Here is a 20000-nt window from a genome sequence, read left to right on the forward strand (position 1 = left end):
CACATTCACACTGATGCTCCATTAGGGGACTTTTATTCTGTCAGGAACAGCTGATCAATATTCATGACTGCTGACTCTCCTTCACATTCAGCCTTTAGCAGATATTGCTTTAGATGAGCGAGTAATCAGGATTATTTCACACACTTATCATGAGACTTTTATTTGTTTTCAAGAAACTGAAACTGCACAAATATGAGAGCAGCTCAAACCTTCAGAAGGACACAAAACAGCTTGACTTTAGCGTTTAACTCTGCTGCTTTCACACCTCCAGATCCACTGTTCTGCTCTGAAACAGGATTAACACTGCTATAATGTTTATTTGTGTTCTCGCTGCGCTTCACTTTCACACAGAAATGTTGAATGTCGACACCCACAGACAGACACAACCTGGTAAAGTTTTCAAACAGTGAACTGAGACTGCAACTATTAGTGAAATCTATATTAAAGCTCTTCAAATATGATTTAGATTTACAGTAATTGTTTTTCATGTTTAAATCTGATTTATTCTTGTGTTTAAAGCGTTTGTCATTCCTCTACTTCAGTGTCTCAGACTCATTCAGAAATGATTATTAAATGCTGGATTAATGCACAAGAGAGTTTGGCGAACACGTTTTACACCATTTCAAATATATGTTATATGTGCGGCTGTATAAGTCACATACATTTACATTTACATTTACATTTAGTCATTTAGCAGACGCTTTTATCCAAAGCGACTTACAAATGAGGACAAGGAAGCAATTTACACAACCAAGAGCAACAATGAATAAGTACTAAAGGCAAGTTTCAGGTCTGTAAAGTCTAAGAAGGGAAGTGTTAGTAGTTTTTTTTTTTTTTTTGTACAATTAGTGTGATATTCAAAGAGGCAATTGCAGCTTAGGAAGTGAAGTGGAGACTAAATAGTTGAGTTTTTAGTCGTTTCTTGAAAATAGCGAGTGACTCTGCTGTTCTGATGCAGTTAGGGAGTTCATTCCACCAACTGGGCAGATTGAGCGTGAGCGTTCGCGAAAGTGATTTTTTCCCTCTTTGGGATGGAACCACGAGGCGACGTTCATTCACAGAACGCAAGTTTCTGGAGGGCACATAGATCTGCAGAAGTGAGTGCAGATAAGAAGGTGCTAGGCCAGAAGTCACTTTGTAGGCAAACATCAGAGTTTTGAATTTGATGCGAGCAGCAACTGGCAGCCAGTGCAAACGGACTAGCAGTGGAGTGACATGTGCTCGTTTAGGTTCATTGAAGACCACTCGTGCTGCTGCATTCTGGAGCAGTTGAAGAGGCTTGATAGAGTTAGCTGGAAGCCCAGCTAGTAGAGAGTTGCAGTAATCCAGTTTGGAGAGAACAAGAGCTTGAACAAGGAGTTGAGCTGCATGTTCAGATAAGAAGGGTCGGATCTTTCTGATGTTATAGAGTGCAAATCTGCACGATCGAGCAGTTCTAGAAATGTGGTCAGAGAAGTTTAGTTGGTCATCAATCGTTACTCCAAGGCTTTTCACCATTTTGGATGCAGTAATGGTTGCCCCATCCATCTGGATTGAAAAGTTATGGTGTAGAGTCGGGTTGGCAGAAACTACAAGCATTTCCGTTTTTGCGAGGTTCAGCTGAAGATGATGATCTTTCATCCAGTGTGAAATATCCAACAGGCAGGCTGAGATACGAGCTGGAACCGAGGGATCATCAGGATGAAAAGAGAGGTATAGCTGGGTGTCATCAGCATAGCAGTGGTAGGAGACATACAGCGCTCAGCATAATGGAGGACAGCCCATTCTGAAAACCAAGACTTTCCTCCATTTCTCAGTCAATATAGGCAGTGTATTCTGCTGCATTTAAACAGAACACATTTATTTAACAGATTTATTTATGAACATCATATTTTAGTCACCAAACATATTCAGAAATAGAAAGATAATACAATTAAACTTAAGCTAAATACTGCAAAAAAAGAATATTGCAAAATCCAAAAATTCCAGCTAAATTTTCCATTGTTTTGCTTCTCTTAATTTTTCCTCTGTTTAATTTTGTATTTAATATTTTTCTATAACACATACATTTGTCTGTAGTAGTTTTTGGACTGTTATCATGAGTTATTTTGTTAGATGAGCTCCAGATTTGGCTAATCTATTGTATATGCACAAATATAATACTGTAGAGCTTCCTATTAAACTATGAATGTAAAAGAGAGATTAGTGAGGGGTGTACTTATATATGCTGAGCACTGTATATTGTTCACCCAGAGTGTTTACATGGTCACACAGCAGTAACACAACAAGCATTGAGTTTGGGCTAGCTTCTGCAGATGGACATTGCTGTACACTGCCCTTGATGGGTGAGTGGGGGAGTGTCTGTTGTCTCTCAGGTGTGAATTATTCATGAGCATTGTCACTCACACATACAGCTGAGATCACCCAAAACACACTTAACAAAATGTAGATCATTGTAATGTTTTCTCTGAATGAGAGAACAGAATAATTTCACATAATTGTGCAGTAAATATTCTAGTCTACAAGACTGCTTACTCTAAACTCTTGTTCAGGCACATTCAGTCTGGTTTATGGATCTTATTTCAGCTACATTTGTTTCTCTAAAACCTACTAACCACACATAATATTTATTTCTACAAAACAGATGTCAGGGCATGTCAAAACATCTCAGGGGTCCCAAAATCACCTCAGACCCCTGAGGGTTAACTACAGGTATAGTATGAGCAGTGTGAAACACAATTACTGATAAACCAGAATTCCTGTAATCTGGGGTTTAGTATCACCCAGGGTTAACATGTTCAAGCATGAAGAGCTCTAATATGAAACTGTCTGACTGTAGTTATTGTAGAGTGGAGAATCATTTACCTCAGTGTGTCCAGTTTACAGTGTTGACTCTTCAGTCCATCAGAGAGAAGCTTCACTCCTGAATCCTGCAGGTCATTGTTACTCAGGTCCAGCTCTCTCAGCACACAGTTTGAGGATTGTAGAGCTGAAGACAAACTCTCACAGCACTGAACAGTGAGATTACACATGACCAATCTGAGAAAGAAGAACACACATTACTAAAAACCACACTGTTAATGTGATCTGTCTGATGTAACAAAACAAAACAAAAAAAATCAATCAATCAATCAATCAATCAATCAATCAATCAATCAATCAATCAATCAATCAGGTGTTTGAACTCAGACCTCAGTGTCTCCAGTTTACAGTGTTGACTCTTCAGTCCATCAGAGAGCTTCTTCACTCCTGAATCCTGCAGGTCATTGTTACTCAGGTCCAGCTCTCTCAGCACACAGTTTGAGGATTGTAGAGGTGAAGACAAACTCTCACAGCACTGAACAGTGAGATTACACATGACCAATCTAAGAAAGAAGAACACAGATTACATTAACAGTGTGATTTCAGTCATTCATCTGATGTAAAATCAAACTATGAGGTTAATAATATGACAAAACTATTGGAGTTTGTGTCAATTAGAATTATTGACTATTGTTATTTAATAAAACTGAATATTAAATGTCATCTAATATATTCCTGAACATGTTTAATGTAAATAAATGCAAAATTTTAGTTTAGATAAGAGGACCACGAGACTTTATATATTTATGAACCTGCAAAATGCAAATGAGCAGAGCCTGTCAAACCAGCTGCCGGGTCCAGAAACCTCCTCAGACCTCATCCACATTGCTTCTCGTTTAATTTATTTTTTTTTTTTTGTCAGAATGACCAAAACATCTGACAAATTCCTAAATATATCTTTCCAATAAACCAATTCACAGATAAACTATAAATATAATCATTAAAATATAAAATATAAATAAAGATTTAGAGGTAATTAATTAAAATTATCATTAAAATACACTGATTTCCTGAACTGATTAAGAAAAAGAGCAACTTTCATTTGAGAAGCAGCATTTTGCAGTTTCTCCACTAATGCTCTTAAATATATCTGGACATTTCCATCTCAATCAAAACACTTTTAATGTTGTAGAGTGGAGAATCATTTACCTCAGTGTGTCCAGTTTACAGTGTTGACTCTTCAGTCCATCAGAGAGAAGCTTCACTCCTGAATTCTGCAGGTCATTGTTACTCAGGTCCAGCTCTCTCAGCACACAGTTTGAGGATTGTAGAGCTGAAGACAAACTCTCACAGCACTGAACAGTGAGTTCACAGCCCTGTAGTCTGTGTAGAGGACAAAGAGCAACAAAATCAGCAGTGAGAAATGAGCAGTGTTGAGTGTTCATGAGTTCAGTCTACAGTGATAAAAGCAACACTGGAAATAAACTATATATATATACTGCTCAAACAATAAAGGGAACACTAAAATAACACATCCTAGATCTGAATGACTGAAATATTCTTATTAAATACTTTGCTCTTTACACAGTTGAATGTGCTGACAACTAAATCACACAGACATGATCACTGGAAATCAAATGTATTAACCCATGGAGGACTGGATTTGGAGTCACACTCAAAGCTGTAGTGAACTGCAGGAATTACTGACACACTCCAGACACATGAGGTCCAGCATTGTCTTGCATTAGGAGGAATCCAGGGTCAACCACACCAGTATATGGTCTCACAAGGGTCTGAGGATCTCATCTCAGTACCTAATGGCAGTCAGGCTACCTCATGGTGTTGTACCATGGTGTTGTGCTGCAACCCCCACCTGTGGACATTGGGCCCTCATACCACCCTCATGCCTCAGAACAAGCCTGTTTAATTCATTTAGAAATATCTTTTTTTTTTTTATTGATTGAATCTACATTAAACTAAACCTGTATTTCCCCATTCATATGACTGTACTGAATTATTAAACAGATTATTAATAACCAATCAGAGAGCATTTTACTGAGCTCAGTGTAAAGTTTAGTGTTTAGGCCTACAGTAAATGTAATATTAGAGGCATGTCTGCGGCGAGACGGCAATACTGTGTCTAAAATTACACTATTTCTCTGATCAGAAAACAAACACAATTATCCAAGAGCAACACTGTGTTAGATTTGAGCAAATACACATTAACAAATGTCCTATTCAGCTGGAGGAGCACAGGGATTTACAGGGATTTGAGTTATTTTCCAGGATAAACTGTAAAGTAAATGAAGTAGATTATTAAATAAGTACAAATGTTGTTTGTGTGAGTAAAAAGTCAAGAAAAGTTTGTTCAATACGTTTAGAAATGATGAAATAAATGAGCAAATAAGGAAACAGAACACTGCCGCCGCGTCCCCATGCAGTAACATGGTGTATCAGCGATCTCACAGGGGGACGATATGGCCAGTTAAAGATTTTCTGTTAAAGCAGGGCAGTGATTCACTAAACTGATCTGAGTCTTCAGTGCAGACTGATGTGTGTCTTCTGTGATCAATCAATGAATACTCACAGAGCTCTTCTGCAGTTTCTCACAGCTGCTGTCAGTCTCCGTCTTCCCTCATCTGATGTGTTGAATTTATTAGAGTCTAACTCATCCAGCGGCTCCTCTGACATCTCAATCATGTAGGAGATTGTTGAGCAGTGAGCAGGAGAGAGTCTCTTCTCTGAGTGTTTGTCTGATTTCACAAACTCCTGAATCTCTCTGGCCAGAGTCTGATCTTTCACCTCCAGCAGACAGAGGAACAGATTGATGGATCTTTCAGCTGAGAGATGTTCATCTTCCTTGATCTCGTCTTTAATGTACTGTGAGATTTCCCTGATGTTCTCTGAGCTCTCCTCTGTGTGTGTCAGCAGATCCTGGAAGAGTCTCTGATTGGACTCCAGTGAGACGCCCAGCAGGAACCGCAGGAACAGATCCAGATGACCATTACTACTCTCTACAGCTTTATCTACTGCTGATCTGAGCAGAACATACAGAGACTTCTCAGAGCTGGACTGTAGATATTGATTATATGAATATTCACTGTCATAAATCACCCTCAGCGGTTCTCTCTTCTCTGTTAAATGGCAGTAAAACACAAAGAAAGCAGCCAGAAACTCCTGAAAGCTGAGATGGATGAAGCTGTAGACTTTCCTCTGATGAATCACAGATTCCTCCTTGAAGATCTCAGTGCAGATCCCAGAATACACCGAGGCGTCAGTGACGTCTATGCCGCTCTCAATCAGGTCCTCCTCATAGAACATCACATTGCCCTTCATCAGCTGTCTGAAAGCCACTTCAGCAAGTTTGAGGATCACTTCTCTGTTGGACTGCAGGAGCTTCTCTGGATCTCTCTCTTCATACTTCTGCTTCCTCATGTTGATCTGAATCAGCAGGAAGTGGATGTACATCTCAGTCAGAGTTTGAGGGATTTCTGCACTCACATCTTCTTCCAGGAGCTTCTGAAGCACAGTGGAGGAGATCCAGCAGAAGACGGGTATGTGGCACATGATCTGGAGGCTTCTTGCTCTTCTGATGTGGGAGATGATTCTGCTGGCTTGATGCTCGTCGCTGATTCTCTTCCTGAAATATTCCTCCTTCTGAGGCTCAGTGAATCCCTGAATCTCTGTCAGACGCTTGATGTATCTAGAGGGGATCTGATGGGCTGCTGCTGGTCTGGAGGTGATCCAGATGAGAGCAGAGGGAAGCAGATCTCCTTTCAGGAGGCTCCACATCAACACAGCCACTGATGAAGATTCAGTCACAGCACAAACTTTCTCCTCATCTGAAAAGTTCAGCGTGATTCTGCTTTCATCCAGACCATCAAAGATGAACACAACTCTACACTGCTCATAAATCTTGGGCTCCAGATCTTCAAGTTCAGGATGAAAGTCCAGCAGAAGTCTGTGAAGACTGTACTGATGATCTCTGATCAAGTTCAGCTCTCGAAATGGAAGCACAAACATGAAATCTACATCCTGATGGTCTTTTCCCTCGGCCCAGTCCAGAATGAACTTCTGCACAGAGACGGTTTTCCCGATCCCAGCGATGCCTTTAGTGAGAACAGTCTTGATCTGGGCTTTCTCCTTCTTGATCTTCTCCTCATGTCCTGCTCCAGCTGAGGCTTTAAAGATGTCATTGCAGTAGACTGGAGTGTGTTGTGAGGGTTTTGTTCTGGCTCTTTTCTCCATCTGTAAAACCTCATGTTCTTCATTCACTCCTTCACTCTCTCCTTCTATGATGTAGAGCTGTGTGTAGATCCTGTTCAGGAGGGTTTGAGTCTCTCCATGGTTGATTCCCTCAAATAATCTCTCATACTTGTTCTTCATGCTAGTTTTGTGCTGCTCTTTGACTCTCTGAAGTTCATCATGTTCTGGTTGGAGTGAATCCTGCTGCAGGTCTCCAGTCTGATCATCTCTATCCACACTGCAGGAACAACAACAACACAAAGAACCAATGAGTGCGAGTGTAAAGATCCTCTAGTAAAGCAGTGTGTGTGTTTCTCTCGGTGTGCGTTTCACCTGTTAAACACTCTGTTATAACTTATAAGTAGTAGTAGTGTTGAATATTCTTGCCAGTGGCTATATATTTTGTACAGAGCTGAGCAGGTTGATCTCTTAGATCTTACCAGTTAAAGTTATTATCAACTTTTATTACAAGACTGATACTGATTGGTCAGAGCTGGTCATTCTGATTGGAGATATTCTGTAATATTCATCATTATTAGCATTTTTTTTCTTGATGGAAGATTTGTGAGCTGATCAAAAATCATTATTTAGTGTTCGATCATTTAGTGTTCGATCATGTGTCTATTATCGCTCACTGTAATCAATCAGTAATGTCCACTCCTCATCATTGTCCAGTAGTTGTGTGTGTATCAGAATATAAACACTGCATCACTTCATCTTCATCCTCCACTTCAGACATCTGACGTCCAGAACTCATGTCATAACACAAGTGTCCTTCCTCTACTGACTCGTCTGTATTTCTGCAGAGCTTTAACAGTGATGATTGTGTGAAAGCAGCGCTGAACTAACACTCTAATAATCCTCTACTGTTGATCAAATGAGCATGAGCTGACACTGAGTGTAAAAGTCTCTTGTGTTGAGGAGAATGTCTTCAGTGGACTGAGAGAATAAAGTCTAATAATGTCTGATCTCTTCTAGAAAACACATGATCATATAAATGCTGCTGTATAGTCATGTGTGTGTGCGGATGATCTACCTGAGGACAACAACAGGTGGTGTGTGTTCACTCCTAAAATCAGTTCTTGGGTGATCCATAGACCAGTCACTCTTCAGAGACACACAGCTGGGCTCTGCTTCTGCTCTCCTCCTCTTCTGTGAGCTGAAACAGAGGAGATTAAAGTTCAGCGCTGCACACACTGGACTCAACACAGCAGATATGTGGGGTGCGTCAAATCCTGCAAACAGAGCATTATTGGGGTGCGTAAAAGCAGAAACGACCTTCTTTTCTTGTCTTTCATCAGTCCTGCAGCGCCACTTTACAGACGCATCGGGCAAAACTGCAAATACAAAATGTGTTCTGTTTCCACAAACAAGTGTTGATGTTTTTATATGATGTGGTAAAATTCACAAGTTTGCGTGACGCACTGCAAGCTACAAGCCCAACAATGGAAACGTGACATGATTTTGGCCTCACTGCTCAACCTCCAGGGCGATTGGCCCGGCCTGGCTCGATAAAAGCCCTGGCTCGCACTGGCCCGACAGTGGAAATGCGGCTACTGAAGTGAGTCACCAATCAATCAGGAGCGCCGTGTTTCCCAGAGGTCAGCCAGGCAAGGGAAACTCTTGACTTCAGCAAAAGCGCAAGTAACAAATAAACATTGTCTCTTGCTGGTCTGGGGCAGATTGATCTTAAGCAGTTAGAATTAAGCTGAATATCTGCTTTTGTGGTTTCTCAGGTGTTATTCTAAGACTTAGTAATAAGTATTAGAAAATAATTTGGGATGGTCAACAACTCATTTTACATCCTCTGAACTGCCTCCGTGTGAATGTGTGTGTGTGTGTGTGTATGTGCGTTTGTGTGTTGTTTACTTATTACGTAGTTAGTTTCATGCATGGTAGTGTAGCTCAAATCTTTGTTCTCATTTTGTATGAACTGTGTTCATGTTTATGTGCTTCTTAAGGTGCTTTCACACCTAGACTTTTGTTTGGGAACCGGTCTCGTTTGCCCAGTTAGCGTGGTTCGTTTGGCATATGTTAATCCAGCAATCGCATTTGGATCTAAGCCAAAACAATAACTCCGAGATCCCCTGAATGAGATAGTCTAGACTTGATTGAAACGAACTCTGGAGTGGATCGATTGTAGTGAGAAAGCGATACGATCTAAGCCTGGCTATATTACAGTATTTAATGGATTTGTCATGGGCATACTGCCACCTTAGAATTATAAGGTTCTAGCTGACATTTTTGTTAAAATTGCGCTATCGACATATTCTTATTTAATGACAACTTCTTTACATTATGGGATGTTTTTTTGTAAGTTACTTACATTTTAAGACTTATTATTAAAAACAAAAACAAATGTTACACACATACTGTTTGCTATGGAATGCAAAAATTTTAAAGCTCAATATCTCAAAATCATTCACAATGCAAAGAGAACCTTATAATTCCAGGGTGACGATACAGCTATATGAAGAGAGAACTATGAGCAGGGCGGGAGGTCATTCCAGACATCCCAAGTCTCCCGGAAGCTTCGGGAGTCTCCCGCAAATGCACATAGACTACCGGATGCCCACAAACAAGTGATATCTCCCGGTAATCGCCCGTCTCCCTCCCGAGATTCAAATACGTCGCGCAATAACTTGTTCTTTAAACACATTGCGCGCACCCTGTCAAACACCACCAAACCACCACCTCCCTGACAGCTGAGCCGGACTCTGCTAAATAAACCGTGAAACCAATGTGAGGAGAGTTTACTCACACATGACTTGTTTTAGCTCTTTTGGTCCGTTTAGAAACTTTGCAGTGTGAAAGTGAACTGCTCCAAGAGCAAAGAGCAACACTTTAACTATTTTAATTCCTGTTTTGGAACAAATAAATCAATTCACAGGTGTGAAAGCACCCTCAGTCATTGCCTCGAGCTGTAGACCTTGTTACCTTGCTAAAAGTTAACCAAATACTATGTTAAGTTATTATTGGCCACAGAAATAATATAAATAAAATTGGTAAAATATAATGCCTTCCATTTGCTGCACAAATGGTAGATCAAGTGTGAAACGTTTAATCTGATTCAGTCTGACTCAATTGAGTCAAGTCAAGTGATTCAAGTCTTCAAAATCTGATTCCTTGAAATAAGCTGATAATTCACTGATCGATCTTTTAACGTAGGTTGATCCCAGCCGAACCTCGACATTAAGATGGGATGAGATTAGCCTTCAACTCCCCATCTTCCGTTTACTCTTCTTTCTTTTCTTTCTGTCGAGAGTCTAGTTAAGTTGCATCGCGAAACCAGTCAACGACTACAGTTTTCGCAGTCTCTAACATAGTCTACGGGACTTCACTTCATCAGCAGTCTCAGATATGTCACTTCAACGGCAAACCAACCACCAGTGAACTCACGAGGGAATCCAGCTCCACAGAGGGGTTTCACCACAGCATTAAGGAACGCAAATATATCTCCAGATCAATTGCTGAACTGGTGTATGATCTGCTAATCATGTTAAATGATAACCCTGTCTAAAAAACAGTATAGGTTGAATTTATTATTTGGTTCACTTGGTTAGGTTTTACATCACATCTCTCCTGAACTCTTTTTTACTTCTACTCCTTGTCTGCAACCGGTATGAATGTGTGTGTGTGTGTGTGTTAGTGTTGTTTGTAGTCAATAACGTCTCTTTTGTATTGAAAGGAAAGTGGCCTGTGTATACTTAGGAATCTATTACCTTACACCTAGATCTTGTTACCCTGCTTAAATATTAAAGTGTTTTAACTTTATTTCGAATAGAAATAAGCCCTGTCTGTTCAATCGAGCGCTGGATGATTTGTTTGTTCAGTTCGAAAGAGTTGATTCTTTTGAAGCCGATTTAAATTCTGTTATATTCCCTTTGAGCTAATTTAAAGTTAACGCACTGCATAATTGTGTATTACGTGTGTGAGGATCCACATGCAGAGCTCAGATTCAACATCTAACCTTTTAATCTCAAATGGAAAAAAAAATCACATGACTCATTTATTATGGGATTAATCATTAGTTGCAAACCTAATAGAGATGGTCCACCTGAGAGCAGGTGGTGTGTGTTCACTCCTAAAATTGTTTTCTGGGTGACCCATAGACCGGTCACTCTTCAGAGACACACAGCTGGGCTCTGCTTCTGCTCTCCTCCTCTTCTGTGAGCTGAAACAGAGGAGATTAAAGTTCAGCGCTGCACACACTGGACTCAACACAGCAGATATTACTCATTCTTTATTTAAATAAACTCCTGAAGCAGCACTTCATACATTCATTTCCTTTATATCTGAACAGAAACTGTCTGGATGTGTTAAATGAGTTAAAAGATTAGACAGAGATAAATATCAGCAAACACAGATCAATGAGCACTTCTAGAACAAAGACATAAGAGAAACTCAGCACTATTAGAGTAGATCAGGGCTGAATCAACTCATCATCAGAATCACGGAATGAAGCTGACAGTGTAGGGGTGGGAGGAGCTTAATCATGCAGGCGTGTCAATCATCATCACATGACTATATAAGCAGCAGTATAAACTGCACTGTGTCAGCTGACTGTCATTCCCGCCTCCAGCAGCTCCCCTTATCCTCCTCCTCATCACTCAGTCTTCAGAAGGTCACTCATTGGGGGTTTGTCTGCAGAGCTCCAGTCCAGACTTTGAGGACAGCAAGACAAGTTCATTTACCATCATCTATCATGACTGAATGAGCAGGAGAACTCGAGAAATATCAATTCTAGAAACCAAATGTGTTGATCAGCAGCATCTATGAGGCCAACACAACATGATGATGACTGCGCTTCAGTGAAAACAGACTCAGATCAGAGGAATGGCTGATCAGTACAGCACAGAAACAGCAGGGGAAAGTGTGCAGGAAAAGCCCTTAATGGCAGGAGATCGGGAACACTTTAGTTTAGCTCACAATTCATACTATTAACTACCGGCTCATTATCTGTGGAATGTGAACATATGAACTGCTCATTAGTAGTCATACAGTATGATCTTATTGTGGATTCCTAACCCTACCTGAAACCTAAACCCTCCTTCTACCTCACTAACTATTAATAAAGCGCTGATTGGTTTGTTAACACCATCAATTGTGGCCTGAAGTGTAAAGCGGAGATCTTCAAGCACTATCCTGCAGAGCTCAGATACAACATCTAACATCTGAAACCCAACAGATCCACAACACTAATTACCTGATTCATTTATTATGAAAATACTCATCAGTTGCAGATATTAAAGAGATGATCTACCTGACAGCAGGTCCTGTGTTTCCACTCTTAAAATATATTTTTCGATCCATAGACCAGTCACTCTTCATAGACACACAGCTGGGCTCTGCTTCTGCTCTCTTCTGATGAACTGAACTAAAACAGAGAAGATTAAAGTTCAGCGCTGCACACACTGGAGTCAACACAGCAGATTTACTCAACATTTCATCATTAAAACACTGTTTAAACAGCAATTCATGATACTTTTCATGATGACTGTACACAATCTTGCTGACTGTGTGTGTTAAATATTCAGACAGATTAAAAACACAACTAACAGAGAGTAAATATAATATCCCCAGACAGCTCACATATATTGGGCCGATGTCGGCTGAAGGTCAACACGTCGGCCCCTTTAATTCTAACATCTATATATGGTCAGCCAAACATACGCATGTTCATTCGGTCGTGTGTTCTATTGTTCCAGCTCATCAAACGTCGGCTCTGCATCGGTTAATGACCAGAGGCCGCCGAAGCACTTCATAAGCACTTTATCTCTCATGCCCATGAAAGAATCCGGCAACATATTTGGTTTACAAGTAAGTTTTCGTGTGCATAATAAATGAAACAAACGCGACATACATCATGTCTATTGCGTCAGTCGGTCCAGCTTTAAATTGCCTGCATTAATGCATTAAAACTGAAAAAAAATATCGACAACATATAATTTCAATTCATTATAATATAAGAAAGTTTTGTTTTCATTGTTATGTTTTTTTAATAATGAAAAAAATTTTTCCTGCTTTAAACTGGTTTGCTTTTTTAATTGTGGCTTTTTCTAAAGCATTTTTCCCAGTGTAAGTTAAAATCAAAGTCTGTTCTGCATTTCGGCTGTTAAATTAAAATTAATACCTTTTTACAGAGTGACATCTTTATTTTATATACATGCATTTAGATTTAGTGCTTATTTATTTTTGACAGTGAATCTGAGGCACAAATAAAGTGTGACTTTGTTTTGTAACAGTTTATAACAATTTATAACAATTTATAAGCTCATCGTAAAAATAATAGTGTATATAAAACCGCTAAATGCATTTTAAATTCAAGATTTAATATAAAAGGTTATTATTTAAATTGTTTATGGAGTGATCATGTTTATTTATGTAAAGTGGTGTGGGAGGAGCTTAATCATGCAGGCGTGTCAATCATCATCACATGACTATATAAGCAGCAGTATGAACTGCACTGTGTCAGCTGACTGTCATTCCCGCCTCCAGCAGCTCCCCTTATCCTCCTCCTCATCACTCAGTCTTCAGAAGGTCACTCATCGGGGGTTTGTCTGCAGAGCTCCAGTCCAGACTTTGAGGACAGCAAGACAAGTTCATTTACCATCATCTATCATGACTGAATGAGCAGGAGAACTCGAGAAATATCAATTCTAGAAACCAAATGTGTTGATCAGCAGCATCTATGAGGCCAACACAACATGATGATGACTGCGCTTCAGTGAAAACAGACTCAGATCAGAGGAATGGCTGATCAGTACAGCACAGAAACAGCAGGGGAAAGTGTGCAGGAAAAGCCCTTTATGGCAGGAGATCTTCAACCCTGGAGAGGCACTATCCTGCAGAGCTCAGATACAACATCTCACCTTTTAATCTCAAATAAATGAAAAAAAATCACTTGACTCATTTATTATGAGTATAATCACTAGTTGCAGATCTAATAGAGATGATCTACCTGAGGACAGCAGGTGGTGTGTGTTCACTCCTAAAATTAGTTCTTGGGTGCTCATTAGACGCGTCACTCCTCAGAGACACACAGCTGGGCTCTGCTTCTGCTCTCCTCCTCTTATATGATCTAAAACAGTTCAGATTAAAGTTCAGCGCTGCATTTTATATCATTTAATTTATATTAGTACAAAAACTCTTGCGTTACGTTATCATAGACAAAGTTACCCACAAATAACTATCAAGTATCTTTTTTGTTACAATCGAAGTAATAAATGTAATAATGTGTAAATGTAATGTGTTGGTCTAATACCTGTGTCCTGTAGACAAATCCTGATCTCCAGAAGTGTGTGTGTCCTCCATGATGGATGTGTAGAGTGTGATGTCCAGTAGAAACTATAGCAGACACTGAGAAACAATCACAGATGTGCAGTCATTGATCAGCCTTCATCATTGAGCTGATTTCAGCAGGAATAGATCAGCAGCTGTGAAACGAAATCCGAAGTTTGACACGAGTAAACAAAAGAAAAACCGTACAGTCATTATTCATTTGATTATGATAAAATTATGTATATATATATAACCTTACATGTTTTGTGAAGACATTAAAGATTTAAAGTTGTTCTGCGTTGTAAATGCTGGATTCTCTCTGTTTAAAATGGCGACACAACAATGAAGCCCTTTCACTTTCGTTTATGAAGGGCGGTGATGTGCCGAAAACTGTGGCCAGGGGGCGCTGTTCAGTAAAATATTAACTCGGGAACGCCTTGGTCGCACTTGCACGCGATCGTGAACAAACGATCGAAAATCAAGCGATCCTCGTCGAGTGGCGCAGTAAATGATGTTTTAATGCTAAGATTGAGCAAACATGTTCATTGGAGAACTTTAATTCACTGTACAGCGACTCTGATTACAGATTTCAGCACAACTGCGTCACGACCCTACAGAAAAATCCAGCTTAATATATATATCTTCTTCCTTCTTCTTCTTCTTCGTTTAATGGCGGGTAGCAAACCAGCTTGAGGTGCATTACCGCCACCTACTGTGTTGGAGTGTGAGACTTCAATGAGTGGAAGGATTACTACTTATTCTCTAAAAAATAAATAAATAAAAATAAATAAATAAAACTTCTTTTTTTTTAATCGATAAAACACAAACCAAAAACCTATTTTAAACCCTTACATAGTAATTAAATAATAATAAACAATATTCATAATAAAAATCTAAATAAAACTTACTAAATAACCAAATTATAATTCTTTCCGATTAAATCCTGTAAAACAATCCTGTACTCCTCAAGAATTTTAGCAGATAATCATATACCTTAGTTTCTTTCTGAGCATTTTTAAAAATGTTAGTGATTGTAATGTCAGTCATGTCCAAATCTCTTAGTTTTATTTTAAACTGGTCCCTCTCTCTTCTATATTTTGTACACTTGATTAATACATGTTCTATGGTTTCGATTTGTCCACAATGTTTGCAGCATTCTGTTTCCCTTTTCCCTATCTTGAATAGTGAACTGTTAAAATTGGAATGACCTATATGAAGTCTGGATATGACTGTGTCTTCCTTCCTGTTCCCATATACTTTCCTTTCTTTCCCCACTTTATTTTGTATATTATACAGATGTCTTCCATTTGATTCTGAATCCCAGTCCTCTTGCCAAAGATTCTTTACTGATATATTTATAATATGTTTTATTTCTGTTTTAGATAGCGGAATCTCAATATCCACCTCATCTTTCCACAATGCTGTTTTCGCCATCTTGTCTACTATTTCATTTCCTTCTACTCCTACATGAGCAGGGATCCATAAAAATGTTACTGTTACTCCTATTTGGTTTATTTTATTTATGTTTTGAAATATTTCATTTAGTAGATCCTGTCGTGTTTCTGAGGTCCCCATATTCAAACAATGTAGTGCTGAGTATGAATCAGAGCACACCACTACTCTTAATGGCTGATTTTTTTCCACCCACTGCATTGCCATTGATATTGCCATTAATTCTGTTGAGAAAACTGATATATGATTACTTAACCTCATTGAAACATTTTGTTTATTGTTAGGAATATATAGAGCTGCTGCTGTATAACCATTGTCTGGATTTTTAGACCCATCTGTATATATCTGTGTATAATTTAAATATTTTTGTTTTAGATATCGTCTTACTAGATTATCTTTAGACAGACTCCTGTTCTTATCCTTAATTATACTGTGTATCTGTAAATCAACTTGTGGCACTTGAAACATCCAGGGAGGTGTATCTGGTATAGTTAATGTAGGTCCTATTTTTATTTGATCCAATCCTAATTTCCTGTCCTCCAATTCTGTATTCCACCCGAAACTCCTGTTCTTGCTATATTCATGTTCCCAACAGTTTTTGATTATTGCTTTTACTGGAAGTGTATCTGCATGCCCTCTTACAGTGCTCCAATATGCCATTTTCAGCTTAAGTGTTCTATACTTTATTGGTTGTTCTGCCATTTCCACCTGAATCGCTGGAATGGGAGATGTACGAAATGCTCCACTTCCTATTCTTAATGCTTGAGATTGAATAACACTAATTTTTTGTAGCTGAGATTTGGACGCTGAGCAATATACTATACTGCCATAATCTAAAATTGGCCTTATCATAGCACAGTATATTCTTTTTAATGCATGTCTGGTAGCACCCCACTCTACTCCAGCCAAACATCTTAGAATATTTAATAGTTTTTTGCATTTATCTTGTATTTTCTTTATATGGGTTGTAAATATAAGTTTTGAGTCTATCCATACTCCTAGGAACCTGATTTCTTGAACCTGCTCTAACTCTTGCCCATATAGATTTATTATGATATTTGGGGATTTCCTTTTTTTTGAGAAACACATCACTTTGGTTTTTTCTACAGACAATTTAAAGCTCCATTTATTTACCCAATTTTCCACTTCATTAACTGCTTTTTGCATTTTTTCTTTAACATATTCTACGTTTCTTCCCCTTTTCCACAAAGCACTGTCATCTGCATATAAAGACTTGCCTATTTCTTGTCCAACCGTTTCAAATATATCATTAATCATAATGTTAAATAACACCGGGCTGCATACACTACCCTGTGGGGTCCCATTATCTATAGAATGTATGCTAGAATAACTTGTTCCTACCCTTACCTGAATAGTTCTGTTAAACAAAAAGTCCATAATCCAATTGTACATTTTCCCTTTGATTGCCATATTGTCTAATTTAATTAATACTCCCTCTTTCCAAAGCATATCATATGCCTTTTCGATATCGAAGAATATCCCTATTAACACCTCCTTATTCATCATTGCTTTCCTAATTTCTGATTCTAAACATAAAACTGGATCCATTGTACTTCGTCCTTTTCTAAAGCCACTATGATAATGATTTAAAAGATTTTTACTTTCTAACACATAATTTAGCAGAGATACTATTAACTTTTGCATTATCTTACATAAATTAGATGTCAACGCAATTGGTCTAGAATTTGTTGCTACTGTATGCTCTTTGCCCGGTTTTCCAATTAGAATTATCACTCCATGTTTCCAAGACATAGGAAGTTTTCCCACTTCCCATATTTTATTGAAGAACTTTAGAATTAATTAGTGATGTATCTGAAAGATGTTTTATCATTTCATAACCAATTTCATCTTTAACTGGAGATGTACATTTCAAATTCTGTATTACCTGCTTCAGTTCATGTATAGTAAAATCTGCATCCAATATGCCCCCAGTTGGTGCTTTTTGTGTTTATACATTTGGATTTTCTTTTATGATTTGTTCCCTTTTTATTCTCATACTGTCTGATAAATTATTATTACTGTGAACCTTAACAAAGACTTCTACCGACTCCTCTGCTTTTTCTTCATTGGTCGTTATGTATTTACCTTCTTTTATTAAAGCTGGAATATTTTTATTTATTTGCTTTCCACCCATTTTCTTGATCATATTCCACATATCATTTATATCTATATCTGCGCCAATTTCATCACAGAATTTTCTCCAATAATTTCTTTTTGTTGTCCTTATTACCTTCCTTACTTCTGCTTGGGTTAAGCTAGCTTTCAACTGCACCGGCTTCCTTTTAAAGTGGGGAAGTCTGCTTGTGATTGGACAATGATGATGTCATCGCAAATGGTAATGATGACTGGCATCTAGCTTAGCCAATAGGTAGATGAGCTGGGCGGACCAAAAGAAAATGATAGGTAGAGAAGGAGGGGGAGAGAAAAAAAATACAAACAAACACAGGCACAGATACTGAGCCGTAACAATAGACATAAATACTATTTAAAGCTAAAATCAGCAGATGTGCTCACTAATTAGTGAAGTTAAACCAGTCACTACAGTCAGATGTGCTTCAGACTATCAAACACACCAGATTAACACATACATATTGTGTTGTCCTCTACACAGGCTACAGAGCTGTAATCTCACTGTTCAGTGTTGTGAGAGTTTGTCTTCAGCTCTACAATCCTCAAACTGTGTGCTGACAGAGCTGGACCTGAGTAACAATCACCTGCAGGATTCAGGAGTGAAGAAGCTCTCTGATGGACTGAAGAATCAACACTGTAAACTGGACACACTGAGGTCTGAGTTTAAACACCTGATTGATTGATTGATTGATTGATTGACTGATTGATTGATTGTTTTGTTACATCAGACAGATCACATTAACAGTGTGTTTTTAGTAATGTGTGCTCTTTCTCAGATTGATGACATGTAAACTCACTGCCGATTCTTGTGAGAGTGTGTCTTCAGCTCTACAATCCTCAAACTGTGTGCTGAGAGAGCTGGACCTGAGTAACAATGAGCTGCAGGATTCAGGAGTGAAGAAGCTCTCTGATGGACTGAAGAGTCAACACTGTAAACTGGAGACACTGAGGTAAATGATTCTCCACTCTACAATAACTACAGTCAGACAGTTTCATATTAGAGCTCTTCATGCTTGAACATGTTAACCCTGGGTGATACTAAACCCCAGATAACTGGAATTATGGTTTATCAGTAATTGTGTTTCACACTGCTCATACTATACCTGTTGTTAACCCTCAGGGGTCTGAGGTGATTTTGGGGTCCCTGAGATGTTTTGACATGCCCTGACATCTGTGCTGATTCAGCTACTTATTACACAGAACTGGCCAACATGTGTTTTATTAGTATTCAGCTCAAACTGAGCTACGATAATATGTGAAAGATATTGATGTACATGCTTGTGTTTTTTAGAAACAAATATTGTGTGGTTAGTAGGTTTTAGAAGGAAAAAACCAGACTGAATGTGCCTGAACAAGACTTTAGAGTAAGCAGTCTTGTAGACTAGAATATTTACTGCACAATTATGTGAAAATTATTCTGTTCTCTCATTCAGAGAAAACATTACAATGATCTACATTTTGTTAAGGTTGTTTTGGCTGATCTCAGCTGTATGTGTGAGTGACAATGGTCATGAATAATTCACACCTGAGAGACAACAGACACTCCCCCACTCACTCATTAAGGGCAGTGTACAGCAATGTCCATCTGCAGAAGCTAGCCCAAACTCAATGCTTGTTGTGTTACTGCTGTGTGACCATGTAAACACTCTGGGTGAACAATATACAGTGCTCAGCATATATAAGTACACCCCTCACTAATCTCTCTTTTACATTCATATTTTAATAGGAAGCTCTACAATATTATATTTGTGCATATACAATAGATTAGCCAAATCTGGAGCTCATCTAACAAAATAACTCATGCTAACGGTGTAAAAACTACTACAGACAAATTTTTGTGTTATAGAAAAATATTAAATACAAAATTAAAAATCAAGAGAAGCAACACATTTACAGATTAAGTTGAAATTTTGTAGCTTGTAATTTGTTTTTGCAGTATTTAGCTTGAATTTAATTGTATTATCTTTTAATTTCTGAATATGTTTGGTGACTAAAATATGATTGTCATGAATAAATCTGTTAAATAAATGTGTTCTGTTTAAATGCAGCAGAATACACTGCCTATATTGACTGAGAAATGGAGGAAAGTC

General features: G+C 38.5%; 2 protein-coding genes across 14 annotated transcripts in view; one reads left to right on the top strand and one right to left on the bottom strand.

The window, feature by feature from the left end:
* Nucleotides 1-15036, bottom strand: part of LOC100536192 (protein NLRC3-like) — a 122228-nt gene extending 107192 nt beyond the window's left edge. For 2 of the 13 annotated variants that reach the window (XR_012402464.1, XM_073948120.1), the window contains exons 1-9: nucleotides 14567-15036; nucleotides 14291-14462; nucleotides 13988-14107; nucleotides 12290-12403; nucleotides 11084-11200; nucleotides 5369-7264; nucleotides 3991-4164; nucleotides 3171-3344; nucleotides 2845-3018 (exon numbers count right to left, since the gene is read on the bottom strand). Coding sequence is in view for 12 of the 13 variants with exons in the window: in XM_073948120.1 (XP_073804221.1) it covers nucleotides 2845-3018; nucleotides 3171-3344; nucleotides 3991-4164; nucleotides 5369-7264; nucleotides 11084-11200; nucleotides 12290-12403; nucleotides 13988-14107; nucleotides 14291-14340 (2819 nt within the window). In the remaining variant the exon portion in view is untranslated. Of the gene's footprint in view, nucleotides 1-138; nucleotides 1819-2844; nucleotides 3019-3170; nucleotides 3345-3990; nucleotides 4165-5368; nucleotides 7265-8062; nucleotides 8186-11065; nucleotides 11201-12289; nucleotides 12404-13987; nucleotides 14108-14290; nucleotides 14463-14566 lie in introns of those variants that run through there. The other 11 variants (XM_073948126.1, XM_068219979.2, XM_068219980.2 and 8 more) reach the window with 11 other exon arrangements.
* Nucleotides 15037-18214: 3178 nt separating this feature from the next.
* The window catches only part of LOC141381813 (uncharacterized), a 5433-nt gene continuing 3647 nt past the window's right edge, over nucleotides 18215-20000 (top strand). Inside the window, exons 1-2 of the mRNA XM_073948676.1 lie at nucleotides 18215-18565; nucleotides 18687-18860. Coding sequence (XP_073804777.1) covers nucleotides 18285-18565; nucleotides 18687-18860 — 455 coding nt within the window. The 5' untranslated portion in view covers nucleotides 18215-18284. The remainder of the gene's footprint in view (nucleotides 18566-18686; nucleotides 18861-20000) is intronic.

Source organism: Danio rerio, chromosome 4 (genome assembly GCF_049306965.1).
Source record: "Danio rerio strain Tuebingen ecotype United States chromosome 4, GRCz12tu, whole genome shotgun sequence".
In the NCBI taxonomy this organism is placed as follows: Eukaryota; Metazoa; Chordata; class Actinopteri; order Cypriniformes; family Danionidae; genus Danio; species Danio rerio.